General features: G+C 42.0%; 1 protein-coding gene across 1 annotated transcript; it reads right to left on the bottom strand.

Annotated features, from left to right (window-relative positions):
• Positions 1–385: 385 nt before the first annotated feature.
• Rwdd4 (RWD domain containing 4) lies at positions 386–14,485 on the bottom strand. The gene is made up of 6 exons (XM_034519817.2): positions 14,171–14,485; positions 10,805–10,885; positions 4,980–5,089; positions 4,752–4,899; positions 3,671–3,788; positions 386–540 (listed from the first exon to the last, which is right to left on the bottom strand). Exons 1-6 carry the CDS (start codon positions 14,192–14,194, stop codon positions 485–487), a joined length of 537 nt encoding a protein of 178 aa, XP_034375708.2. The 5' UTR covers positions 14,195–14,485; the 3' UTR covers positions 386–484.
• Between the last annotated feature and the right edge of the window lie 113 nt (positions 14,486–14,598).

The following is a 14,598-nucleotide window of genomic DNA, read 5'->3' as shown; positions in this document are numbered from 1 at the left end:
TCTCACCCCCAAATGCACGCTACTGAACCCAGCTTTTTACGTGTCTAAACTTGGAGCCTCATACTTGCACATCGGGCCCTTTACTGACAGAGCCATCTCTGTAGTCCCAGTAATAGCTACACTCTCTAAACAAGACCTAGAATGGGACGACTTTCCATCTACTCAGATCTCTTTACAGTCTAGCTCAAATGAAGGTGGCTGGATTCACACGGATCCATTCTACAGAAGCTGACCCTGGGCTGACAGCGCAGCAAAGGGATGAGAGCCAAGCGTCCAGGTCCAGGGCCCTCACTTCTGAGAAAGAACACCTCACAGTAAGGAGACAGAGAACTTAAAACTTTCAAGAATACTTACATGCTGAATCCAAAAATGTAAACAGATATCCGGGAAATCCCAAAGGCAGCAGGAAGGAAAATGAAAAATACACATTTCATTATTTGATGGCAAGAACTCTAACAACTTTGAAGACTTGAGTGTAAGTTTGCTATACCTTCACGACGTCAACCCAGTTCCAGCCTCGAGGGAGTTCCCCTTTGTGATCTGGAGGACAAAATCAGTAACATTACTACAACCGGTTGGCTAATTGTAAATGAACTGATAGCCTAGCAAAGAATACTTTTTATACTATTGCATTGAACAAGTAGATGGCAAGTTGGCATCACACACTACTCACTTAGAAAATAGTTTCTCGTTATCTTTGTGCACCATCCTGGAGGCACCTGCAAGTATTTAAGATCCACCCACTTTTACATTTTCCCCACATCCAGTCAAGACAAAACTGGTTACCAAGGGAGAGAAAGGGGTGGGACTGATGACATACTGCCCCCACACAGGTGCACGCTCCTGCTTCTCACAAGCTCAGTGTTCACGTGAGTGGAGAGCTGTTCTGGCTCACTGTTTCAGGGGTCTCACCAGGGCCCTTGGCTCTGAATAGGAGAGACTGTGTGGACAAGAGTTTGGCTTCAGGACTAAGAGGATTTCAAGTTAACTTCCGTATAGCTTGGCCATGCTCTGACAAGACATTATCCGACATTCTTCAAAAGGAGCGGCAGTCCATTGCAGTGCTTCTCAACCTGGGGGTCCCGACCCCCACAGAGGTCAAATATCAGACCTTTACACGACCATTCATAACAGCAGCAAAATTACAGTTGTGGAATAGTAATGAAATAATTTTATAGTTGGGGGTCACCAAAACCTGAGGAATTATATTCAAGGATCTCAACATCAGGAAGGATGAAAACCAATGCTCTATTGAGGAATGCTTGGGACAAAGCTCACAAGGCCTCATATTAAAACACATGGTTTAACCTAGGTTCTCTGCATATATATTACAGTTGTGTAGCTGGGTGTTCTTGTGGGAGTCCTGTGTGGGAGTGCGGCCTGTGGGACCCATTCCACTACTGGGCTGCCTCGTCAGACCTTGACGTGATGCTATGTGTCTGGTCTTATTGTAGCTTGTTATGCAGTATTTAGTAGATGTCTCTGGAAAGCCTGCTCTTTTCTGGGGGGAATTGGAGGGGTGGTGAATCTGGAAGGAAGGCTCAGGGGAGAGGCTGGGGAGTCGGGAGAGAGAAGAAACTGATCATATGTACTGTAAGAGAGAAAAAAAATGGGAAAAAAATGCATGCTTTATAAAATGTTTTCATCTTTTAATATTCAAACTTAGAGAACAATTGGACAAATTGACATTTTACTTAAACATTCTTTAATATTAGGCCCAGCAAGATGGCTCACCAGGTGAAGGGACATGCTGCCTAGCCAGACCACATGAGTTCAATACCTGGGCCTCACGTGGTGGGAGACAACTGACTCACAAAAGTTGTTTCTGACCCCAAACAAATGCCACAGTACACGTGCCCACAGAGACAGCTATGTGCAAAATAAATAAAGACAATTCTATTTCAAAAGTCTTTACTTCTCTTATTCTTCATGTAGGCTGCATGTCTCATTTTATGAAGCCTTTAAAAAATTTACATTTGAAACAAGTACTATACAAACTGAAAAAAAAAAAAAAACCTCTAAAATCTTAACGTTTTTTGAATAGTTTTAGACTTTGAAGCATTTTTGGACCTTGAATTATGACTTGCTCAGTCAGGAAGTATAAAAATATTCCAAATCTGGAAGGGTCTGCTCTGAAGTCTGTGGTCCTAAGATGTGGATAAGACATATTCACCTGTAGTGACTTTCCAGTAAATAACTTTAGAAACTAATGATTTTCAGGCAAAGGCAATTCTTATAGGAGTCGGTTTCTGATGGAAATGGTTCTTTTCTCCTTCAGACCAGTAAGCATTTTATGCCACGGGCCACATGGTTGGATCATCAGTTAGGTTGCACAGGCTAGCCTATTTTATTTAGCATGGAAGTTCTCAGTCAGACTCCTACATTATCATGTTAGGGAGATCAGACCTTAGCAGGGCATCATCAAAGAGACAATCGTTGAAGTACAGGGAGACATTATATAATAAAAATGACCTTAGGCCACGAGGCATGAAAGGTGACTACCATAGATGCTAAAACATTCCAAAAGACAATAACCAAAATTCTAGAAAACAGAATCTGACAGGTAATTTCTTTTTATCCTTCAGTGATATACACTTCACTTCCTGACATTCGGGTGAACAGCGCCGAGTCTTTTACAGCACAAACTGTTACAATTTCAAAATCTTGTTTGAGGACCACTGCAATATTGGTTTCTTCTACCATCAACAGACATTAAACAAAACCTATGATCCCTTCATAAAAGAAAGGGCAGAGGCTGGAGAGATGACTTGGCAGTTAAAAGCATGTATTGCCCTTCCAGGATAAGAGACTAGTTTTCAGCCTCCACGTCATGAAGCTGCCTGCAGTTCCTGGGTTAGGGGCTCCAACACTCTTTTTGGGCATCCATGAGCACTGCACACACACACACACACACACACACACACTTACTTTATGTAAATGTGTATGGACATGCAACAATGCTCTTCTTTTCCCCACTTGGGAAAATTCAGATGGATGCCCATTTGCAAATCTAAGAGAGAAGAGGGACCAAACATAGCTGTTGATTCAAGCTGGAGTTCATAATCCTTTTCTGAAGGAATCTGTTTTCATATATATGGGAATTCTTTTCTGAAGACTTATTGTATAATTAACTTAACTATAGGGAAAAACTATTAAACAACCATGCTAAGACAGAATGATGTGCCGGACTGCAACTGGAAACTGTTTCACACAGCTTTTAGAAGTACACAGACAGATAAAATCCACATGTTACAGTGTTCAGGTAGGACATGTGCTTTGTCTATTTTTCTAATGTCCCTCAGTGAGAATATTTATAATTGCTTTGTGAGTCATTCTCTCAAAGTAGTAATAAATACAGTATTTTTATACTGTGACCAATGGGTCTTTCATTCAAATGCTCCAAGAATAGACTAAAGAATTAGCCAGGCAGTGGTGGCACACGCCTTTGATCCCAGCACTCAGGAGACAGAGGCAGGTGGATCTCTGAGTTTGAGGCCAGCCTGGTCTACAGAGTGAGTTCCAGGAGAGCCAGGACTGTTATACAGAGAAACCCTATCTTGAACACAAAACAAAAAATTGACCTTGTACACCTAAACATATCAAGCACCCATATCACAGTAAGACCAATCCACTTCCTGTGTCAAGAAAGACAAAGAGCAACAATGCAAACCTGTTTTATCTGCCAGCTTGCGTTTCTGAGCCTTGGAAAGTTGTTCTTTCTTATCTTTTTTCTTACTTGATGGGGCTGTGCTGGGAGTTTCAACAGAGATGATACTGGCTACAGATGTCTACAAGAACAGAAAAGGATCTTAGACTCACACCTTAAAACCTACTAGATTTGACTAAACACAGCTACATCTTGGAGGGAATGGTGGATTTCTAAATTTACAAAAGGAAAGGCCTTATTGCTGTTATTCCCCTATTGGCCCAGGCATCCTCATGCAGCTGAACCAGAAGTCTGAGGTTCCAGCATAATTGTCTCAGCCACCAGGCTTGCTGTCACTATTGGCGCCCCTTTAGAAACATCACACCCTCCCTTCAGAGTTTCTTGTTCCCTGAAGAAAAATCTTTATTTAAAATATTTGGGCTTGCATAGTTAGCACTTATGACTACATATATCACTTATTTGAGCCTTACCACAATTGTCTAAAGTAGACACAATTATAATCCCACTTAAGCACAGAGAAACTGGGCACACAGAGATTATGAAACTGGCCAAAGTCATAGGGTTAAAAAAGCAGTGCAGGGAAGATTTGAACCCATGTAAACCTCCAATGGAACCATGACAAGACCGGCTCCCCATTCTTTCATTCCCCCTTTTCCTTTCTTCCTTCTCTCTTCACCCTTCTTTCTCTCTCTCTCTCTCTCTCTCTCTCTCTCTCTCCCTCCCTCCCTCCCTTCCTTCCTTCCTTCCTCCCCCCCCCCCCTTGCTTTCAGCACCTTACTATGTAGCCCTGGTTGACACTGAAATCACAGACCTGCCTCTGCCTCCCCGGTACTGGGATTAAAGATGAACACCATCATGTCTTGAGCGTCTATTTCCATGGTTAGAAGTATTTAAACCTTTGCTGAAGAGTGGATATTGACAGACCATAATCACATTTTCTCCATTCAAGAGGAAAGCTAAGATTCATTGGTCTCATTTAACCCAAATGTTACTCTGTTTACATCAAACACAAAGACTCCTAATTTTCAAAACACAACTAGAAAAAAAAAAGCCCAGAACACGAAGTGTGCAACTCCACACTCACTGTAGAACTGGCAGGATGATGGTTCTCCATGAGCTGCTCTTTGTTGTCCTTAGCATACTCGAACAAGGTGTAGGTCATGGCCGTGCCCAGATTTATTTCTACTGCTTCCTGCAGCTTGGCTAAGATGCTCTGCTTTACAGCCGAGGAGCTACAGTGCAGAGAAACATTACTGTCAAGGGTAAGTAAAAGAGAAGAAAATGAAACAGCTACGAAAACCAAACTACTCACATGGTGTTGTTAAAAAAGGCGTTCATAGAGATGACGGGAGGTGTTTGCGGGTATGTCTCCGTCCAGGAAATCTCTATCAGGAAGGCTTTGGGATCGCCGTCTTCACCTATCTGAAGAAAAGGGAGTCTTAGGCTTGTGGAAAGTGATCAGGAGAACCAAATTACTATCTTCAAGACGACTCTCTCAATACTCATGTTCAAATCAGAGGCATAATTTGCAGACAAGTTCTGAGGTGCGTGGTAGGGTTGTCCAAAAAGAAACAGCTCCGACTTTTGCTTTAGTCCCACCTTGCTTCAGGAGGCTTCATTTCTGCGGATGGGTTTCTCAACCAGCTGCAGGCTTTTCAATACCAAGGATACATTTTACATTTTTTTTTTGTTGTTTCCAAGGATGAAGATAAGACATCAACTATAAGGAACAAATGACAACGGAGCTGCCATAGCACTGGGGGTTTGGGGGTGGGGAAACAGATGAACCGCTGAGCTTGGTGCCAGTCTAGTCTACAGAGAAGCCCTGTGTTAGGAAACACAACAAAAGACCACAATACACAAGAAATAATTATTCACAAACTCAAAACACCTTGTCTTGAAGGTTTCTAACTGCTAAATTGCAACAGGCACAAAGAACTTGGAAACTGAAAAATGGTGTTCAAGTGGGAAGAGACCAGAAAAGAGTGTAAAACAGACCAGCAAAGCAAAGGTGGGGGAGAGGGTGCAGTAGTCCCCAGAACAATTCCTGACAAGAATGTCTTCTGTTTTGTCACTTTATTTAGAACATCTTCAGTCTTAAGGAAAAGCTAAACTGGCACCATAAACGCTCACTGGTGTGTATTAAGTAAACACCACACCCCGTTTCTTTGTCATTTCCCTCTAGCACAGAAGTGAGCATCTACTCTCCAACGTGTATGATTGTTTCCACTTTGGTTTTGGTTGAAGCATTGGAAAGTAATGGAATGTCTTTAGTTATTTATGAGTGAAAAGGAAAACAACTCAGGGTATCTTTTATAGTAAAAGACAATCATCATGCCCCCAAGAATTCAACACTGATAATAAAAATCTCACCTAATAACTATTCATATTACAAATTCCCCAACTATGCTTAAAGTGCCCTTTAATTAATACCACTCCCACCCCAGAAATCTAAACTCATGAATCTAGGCAAGTTTTCTTGACTAACATCTCCAAATATAGACAACCACCCCCTCTGTTCAGATTCAAATTTTGTGAGGAGAGGTGGTATGGTGGCTCTTGCTGCATCCTATCAGGAATCTCCACCGGGGATAATGTCTTCAGTGTAGAGGTAATGAAGAAGTGCAGTAATAACACAGAACTACATCACCATCCTGTTTCCTAGCAACCTCTGCCTAGCATCTGTTAATAATGCTTGCCGGAAGTGAAAATCAAGCTTTTCACTTCCAGGGCCTGTGAGATGGCTCAAGGGGGAGGGTAAAGGCATATGATGTAAAACCCGATGACCTGAGTTTGATCCTGGAACCCACAGAGTGGAAGGGACAAGCAACTCACATGCACTGTGGCATGCATGTGCCCTTCCCCAAACACACACACACACACACACACACACACAAAATGTAAAATAATTAGAAAAAAATTCACCTCAAATTAGCATTTGCTTCACCTTTATATTCTGTCCATATCCTCAGCTTCTTACTTCTAGCTAAGTTCAGTATCAATGTAAGTTTAGGCACAGAAACAGCATCAAACAAATGTAAGAACCTTTTTTTTTTTTTTTTTTTTTTTTTTGGTTTTTCGAGACAGGGTTTCTCTATGTAGCCCTGGCTGTCCTGGAACTCACTCTGTAGACCAGGCTTGACCTCGAACTCAGAAATCCGCCTGCCTCAGCCTCACAAGCGCTGGGATTAAAGGCGTGCGCCACCACCGCCCGGCTACGTAAGGACCTCTTGATATGTCAGTATGAGTCAGTCACAGGCATGGTGGATGCATTAAAATGTGAGAGAACACAGAAGCCTCACGAAATCAAGTCCTCACTTAGGGCATACTTAGAGACAGATCACCAAGGTGATTGTATTAAAGACAGAGGCAGGACCACTCCTGTCTTCAAAGACATCTAATGACTTACAAAACTGCGACGGATAAAAGTAAAACAAGACACAAAGTGAAGGTGAAATTAAGTCTGCTTCAAACTCAGGGCAGAAAGAGAGAGACTTTGGCCAAATGGAACACAGATGTCAATTTAGCTTAGAGAAGCCACATAGGTAAGAGATGAGAGAGGAACACAAGAGTTACAATGTATCTAAAGAAAATCTATTGTGCCTAATGAAAGTTGACAAAGTTTGGCAGAACCATCTCAAAACAAAAGGAGGACTTGAGTCACTGCAGACCTACCTGGCTCCAGAGTTAAGAGCACTTGTCACATAGGGCGTGCCTTTAATCCCAGGCAGATCACTGTGAGTTTGAGGCCAGCCTGGTCTACAGAGGGAGTTTTCGGACAGTCAGGGCTTATACAGAGAAACCCTGCCTCACAAAAACAAAACAAAACAAAACAAAACAAAACAAAACAAAACAAAACAAAACAAACAAAGAAGATGAGTATTTGCCACTATTGCAGAGGACTGAGGTTAGATTCCCAAAACTCTCACAGTAGCTTACAAAAGCCAGTAACTCCAGTTCCCGGGCATGTGGAGCCCTCTTTTGGCATCTAAGAGTACCAGGAACACACAAAATAAACATACACACAATACATCTGGGCAAAACATTCATATACACAAAATAAAAATAAATCTCTTTTTAAAAGTGGACTTTGATTATAGAGCTAAGAATAGAGCCATCATTCTACAGGGAAGAGAAGCCCAGAAGCCTCTTTAAAAGGCTATGGCAAGACTATTTAAATGTTGAACTGATGCTGGCAGAATGTAAACATGAGGGGTGGGGAGCCTACTAAACTGCTCTGTGTAAGAATAAAGGGTCCAAATGTGAGGACAAAATTTGAAAGCAGCATTGTAACAATAACAAAAATTCATGGTCAGCAAAGACCACCAACAATTTGTTAAATATAGTCATAATAAAAATATTAAGCCCCTGCAGGGACAGGTGACCCAAATGAAAAGGCATGCTAAGACGTGCCCAGATAAGCCCAAGTGAGTAATGGGCCATCTGGTGTTTACTTTTCTCTCCCCCTTTTTGAGAAGTCCAAGGTTTCATGGTCAAAAGTAACTAGTCATCCTGCCAGCTCACACGTAGCTGCTTCTGCAAGTTGCTGATGTTTGAAGTATCCAATCACATGTAACCACGCTGGAATGCCCCACCTTCCCCAACCCCTACCCATAAATATCCCAAGTTTCCTGGGTTTTGGGTCGGAACCTCTATCTCCTGCGTGAGATATGTTCCGGCCCGAGGGCCCTCGTCATTAAACCTCCTCTGCAATTGCATCAAGAAGGTCTCTCGTGTGTCCTTGGGGCGTGCAGGTCCGGACTTGGGTGAGGGTCCCCTTGCGGGGGTCTTACACAGTGAGGCAGAACCCTGGCTCTTCTCCTTTGACTATTGACACACTATCTCCTATTTCCTGTTTCACTCTATTGTATAGCAAACATACGTAACCCAGACCATTCTGCATATTGCACTCAATAAGTAACTGATTCTATTAATGGAGATGTTCAGGAAAGCATGAGAATCCTCAGAGTGTCTTTGGCAACGGTGGCTGGGGAGATGTAAGATGGCAGCTGGACTTAAAATGGAAGGGCCTAGGTCTTAATCCCAGCGTGACCTTTGGTCATTAAGAGTTCCCAGATAGAAGTCGATGGGATTTAGAATTGCCCACAGATAAACTTCTGGGCATGTCTGTGAGGGGTCTTCTAGGTTTCATTAACTGAGATAGGAGGACCTACACTGATGTGGACAGCACTCCATGGGCTGAGCCATTCTCCGTGTCAGGAAGGTGAGAACTGGGTATAAGCATTCATTCTCTTAGCTTCCTGACTGGACATAATATGACCACAGCCTCACACAGGATCCTTCTGTCACAACTTCCTTGCCATTGATGAACTGTACCTTTCTGACTGTGAGCCAAAATAAAGTCTTCCTCACATTTTTTTAAAAAAATATCCATTTATTATTACTGTGTCTGTGTGATTTGTGTGGGGGAATACAAGTGCCACAGCACACACAGGACTACATGTCCCACAGCACACAGAGGACAACTTGGAGGACCTGGAAGATCAGTTCTATGACCCCCACCTTTATGTGGGCTCTGAGGATCCAGTTCAGGCTCTGGGGCTTGCGCAGTAAGTGCTCTCAGCTCTCTGGCCCTCAAGTATTTGGGTCACAGCAACAAGTAAAGTCACAATTCTAATTGTCATACAGATAGAAGCGGTACAAAGACAGTTGGGCATGACGAGGAACTGGAATTGCTATAGAGCAGTGGCAGTTCTCAGTCTGTGAGTCCTGACCCCTTGGGGGGGGGGTCAAATGATCCTTTCAGAGGGCCCACCCAAGACCACCAGAAAACACAGATATTTACATTATGATTCATAATAGTAGCAAAATTACAGTTATAACAGTAGCAAAATTACAGTTATAAAGTAGCAATGAGAATAATTTTATGATGGGGGTCACCACAACATGAGGAACTGTATTAAAGGGTCGCAGCATGAGGAAGGTTGAGAATCACTGCTACAGAGAATTTATTTCCTAGCTATACTTGTGAGTCTGAGGTAAGAGACTCAAGAATTCAAAGCTAGCCTGGGCTATGTGATAATATTCTGTCTTAAGACGATAACAAATAAAAACTTATTTTCTGTTACTGTGCACAATACATTCTAGTTTGAGAATCTATTTGTGTCAGACTTTAGGACTGAGGGAAGCCATCTTTTTTTTTTTTTTTTTCTTTTTTTTTTGAGACAGGGTTTCTCTGTGTTTCCCTGGCTGTCCTAGAACTCACTCTGTAGACCAGGCTGACCTGGAACTCAGAAATCCGCCTGCCTCTGCCTCCCAAGTGCTGGGATTAAAGGCGTGTGTCACCACTGCCCGGCGGAAGCCATCTTTAAGAAGGTAATACCATGTAATTCCTAAGATTTCTTTTATCTCTAACATTTTATGATCAAGTCAAATTTTTTGTACTTTTTTTTTTTTTTTTTTAAGGTTCTGAACTCTGCTAGAGTGGTGGCTCAGTAGTAAAGAGCATTGGTTGCCCTTCTAAGAGGACTTAAGTTCATTTCCCAGCATCTACATGTCAGCTCACAGTAGTTGACCATGACTCTAGTTCAGGGGGTCCAATGCTCTCTCTTCTGGGTTCCCTGAGTACGTGGCATGTTCACAGACATAGTTGTTGTCAAAACACCAGACACATAAAAGTGTGTATGTAACATATTTATATAATATTTTATATCTGTATATATTATATAAATATATTTTAAATATAAATATATGTAATGTATTTTTTACAATAGGTTCTAAATTTAGTTTTCAAACATTATCAATAGCAATGGCATAGTGATGTGTTTCCTTTTAAATGTGTCAGGAGGGCTGAAGAGATGGCTCAGTTGCCACTGCTCTTCCAGAGGACCCTAATTTGTTTTCCAGAACCCACCTTTGGTGGATTACAGGTGACTTACAACCACCTGTAATTCCAGCTCTCGAAGATACGATGACCTCGTCTGGCCTCTGCAGGCCTCTACATACACAAATTCAAGTAGTAAAAACAAATCATTTCTAGAAAAACAAAGGTTTCAGGAACTACAGGAATGTAATAAAGTTACAGCACTAAGAGAAAAGGCAGAATCAGATTTGACAGGCTCTCCACATTCTTCTCTGTACCACAAAAATGCATGCACTGTACATGTTGTGTCTTACCCTATATTGAAATGAAACTGGACTTAACTCCCGGAAACTTTCATCTCCTTCATAAATAGATCGTAAAGCTTCTAATTCCATCTGAAAAAAAGAAATAAATCAATGGATTTTGTTGAGTGGCATGCATGGATTAGAAAGTCTTTGGCTTCTCATTCAAACCCACATTACATAGTTGATATAAAATGTGACCTAACTTACTGGCCCCAAAACACGATTTATGTGTGCATACCAACACAGTATGATCACACTAACAAGTATCTTAAGGGTAGGTGATAGGCACTGCTAAGGATTCTTACATTGTATCAGCTCACTTAATTCTCACATAGGCCCTGTGAAGAGCGCACTACTATACTTTCTTCTCCATACTGTAGAGGAAAGATTTAGGTTAAAGCAACTTGAAAATATTTTGTCTTTTATCACTCTACTTATAGACACCTAACCCAGTGTATAGAAAATATACTAAACTTGGAAATGAGAACTAGGAAGCATAGCAACTTCCCATTTGAAAAAGACCATCAGTTATACCTGTAATCATTTCCATAGAGTACCAATACAAAGCTTTAAGTAGCACACAACAGCCCCAAGAAAGAATATGAGGAAGAAAATTGACAGGATCTATTCAAGATGATCCAAGACCTAGAAGAGAAGATGCTAGTTACTAATCCTGCCTGGGATTTGTTCTCAGGATACTATGGTCCCACAAATGAGAAATCTCCATCACTGTGAGTGACAGCTCAGTCTTGGAGAAACAAAGACAAAGGTATTAGTTTTAGTTTTCAAAAAGATTGATGTCATTAATTCTACAGACTAAAGATTTATTTATTCTCCATGTACAAAATTTAGATTAGATCATAAAGAAGCAGGGCATGAGAGCTTAGAATTCTTAGGATCTAGCAAGCATTAGAACAAGATATAGCTAAACAATCCTCAGTGTTAACTTTGTGCTGTAGAAAGGCACCAGACTCAATCTCTTTAGATTTCAGCATGACTCCCTTTAAACTTGGGCAGGAACAAAAAGAGAAGACAGGTTTGTTAAAATGTGTGGATGATAATTTGATGATGAGAAAATGAATCAAGCTGATGAAAGAATTAAGACAACCCCCTCCAAAGTTCTATTAAATCAAGTTACGACAATATTTAACAGGGTAAATATTAACATTATTACATTAAATATTATATTTAATACCTAAATATATAAGAATGAGGGATGAACTACTTTGTATCAAGCACTAAGTTGATGTTGACAGTCACTCAGAAGATAGAGTGATGCAACAGTTTCAGCAGAAGCAAACAGAGATTCTGTTCAAACACTCAAATCAGGACAGTAAAGAAAGGAACTAAGATAGGTGAACAGAAGTTAACTGGAAACATGATGTCTCTTTTGTTGTTTCATTTATCTTTGGAAAACAGCATCTTCCAAAACGGGTAGAAAACTATCTTTGAAGACCCAGATACCTATCATGAGGAAGAATAAAACTTTACTGTTGAAATCAAGGATTCCTGAACTTTACCACAGAAATTTTGATTCATTAGGTCTGAGGTGGAGTCAGCTACCAGTGGTGATGGTGGTCCAGCAGTCAAGTGTTACATTGTGTTTTGCTGGGAGAAAGAACTATTTTCAAACTGACACATAATAATTTTATTTATTGGTGCTGGAGAGATGGCTCAAGAATTAAGAGCATCGGCTGCTCTCTAGAAAACCTGGTTCAACTTCTAGCACCTATATGGTGGTTCACAGCTGTCTAGAACTCCAGTTCAGGGTAACCAGCACCCTCTTCCGGCCTCTTTGAGCATCAGACACCCAAGTGGTACAGATGCATACATGTAAGCAAAACACTCATATACATAAAAATAAAACTATCTTAAAAATTGTATTTATGGGAAACAATGCAGTCTTTTGATAAGTGTACCTATTACAACTATCACGTCAGGCGGTGGTGCCGCACGCCTTTAATCCCAGCACTTGGGAGGCAGAGGCAGGCAGATTTCTGAGTTCAAGGCCAGTCTGGTCTACAGAGTGAGTTCCAGGAGAGCCAGGGCTACACAGAGAAACCCTGTCTCGAAAAACCAAAAAAAAAAAACCAACCAACCAACCAACCAAACAAACAACCCAACTATCACCTACAATTTTCAACCATTGTCAATGAACCATTCGAAACTCTTCTAGCTATTATGAAGTGCACAGGATACTTTAAAACTAGTCATTCACTGTCTTCTCCATTTACCTTTGTAGCCACTCACCAGTAGTCTCTTCCCTGGATTCATTAATGCTTTGGAGTCATTGAACTGGTAAGAATATATTAGTAGGATATTCAGATACCAATTACTCTGTGGATGTGGGGGTCCTTTATGGAATATTTGCAACCTAGCTTCTATTAACATCCACATGGTCAATATGTTAACTTTTAAGCAACATAGTTAAAATAAACAGTGAACTACTTACTATGTATCTACTACTACACAAGGAGTCTGCTACTACATAAGATTTGTCTTGTTTGTTTAAGACACCATTTCTGGAACTCACTCCTTAGAACCAGGCGGGTCTCAAACTCTGAGATCAGCCCGCCTCTGCCTCCCTAATACTGGGATTAAAGGTGTGCCCCACCACCGGGTGAGATTTATCTTCTAATCCTTATTCTACCAGTCAGCAAGCCGCCCTAGGGTGCTCTGGCACTGTAGATGCTTTCCTTTCTCATCTGGACACATTAGAGTTGGAAACTTCAATGACAGATGATTTATAGAATCCATTCTTTCCGACTTTGGTATTTTGCAAAACAAACAAATAAACAAACAAAAAACTACCACCACCAACCACAACAAAAACAAAAGCACAAACTACAAAATTCTGATTGATATTTGGATGCTCAAAACATTGTATATCCACTCAACAATAGATTAATGGGCCGACTTCACTAAGCATTACGGACAGAAACACCAGGGTCATTCATTTTTCTCCAGAGATTTTAGTTACTCAACCCTTTCTATGAGACCACAAGTTTTACAATTTAAAGGCGTTCAGATTTGAAGACAGAATAACTCGACATAGAATCGCTAAGCCACACAAGGGATTTAAGGACGGCCAAGTGCACTAGGGTCGTGGACCAAGGACACTCTCTTAGCAAGGAAATCTAGAGAGACCTCCGGGTTGCAAAAAATGACAAATGAGGGAATCGGGAGGCTGAGTCTCACGCGACCATTTATGCTTGCTGGCCATACGGTTGCCCAGTGCTGTCTGGCAGGGGATCTACCAACGTGGGATATCCGGACAGGCGAAGAAGGCTCTCAGCGCGAAGGACACGTGCGAAGTCCGGGTGTTCCACGTTGAGACCTAGGCTGGGGCAGGGGTATTCAGTCCTGGGTTCTCACCTCCTGGTCCTCGTTGGCACCCATCGCGCCGGGCGCACGGCGTTCGCTACCGCGAAGAATGGGCCAGCAGCGGGCGGGAGGCCGGGGCACCCCGTTTCCGCGCCTCGGTCTAGGGAGACCCTTCTGGCAGCCGTGGGTAAGATCTCGTGCGCTCCCGATCCTCCGCAGCGCCAAGCCACCCGCAGTCGGCTGTGGGCCGGGAACCCAGTATCACGTTGTTATGCACGATCGGGAACCGGGATCACGTTAAGGGACACCCAGACCTCTTGACCAGCTACTGATGGGCGGTGACGAGGAAGCCCCGCCCCCTCTCACGATCGTTTCTCCTATTGGCTCCTTCTTTTTCCGCCCCCAATTCTTTCTCCTCTAGGAAATGGAACATCTTCCTAACAAGGAACACCCATTCTATTCCAGGACTGGTGTGAAGT

This window comes from Arvicanthis niloticus, chromosome 16 (genome assembly GCF_011762505.2).
Source record: "Arvicanthis niloticus isolate mArvNil1 chromosome 16, mArvNil1.pat.X, whole genome shotgun sequence".
Classification (NCBI taxonomy): domain Eukaryota; kingdom Metazoa; phylum Chordata; class Mammalia; order Rodentia; family Muridae; genus Arvicanthis; species Arvicanthis niloticus.
Note: the sequence above shows the minus strand (reverse complement) of the source record. Positions and strands in the feature narration are given on the sequence as shown.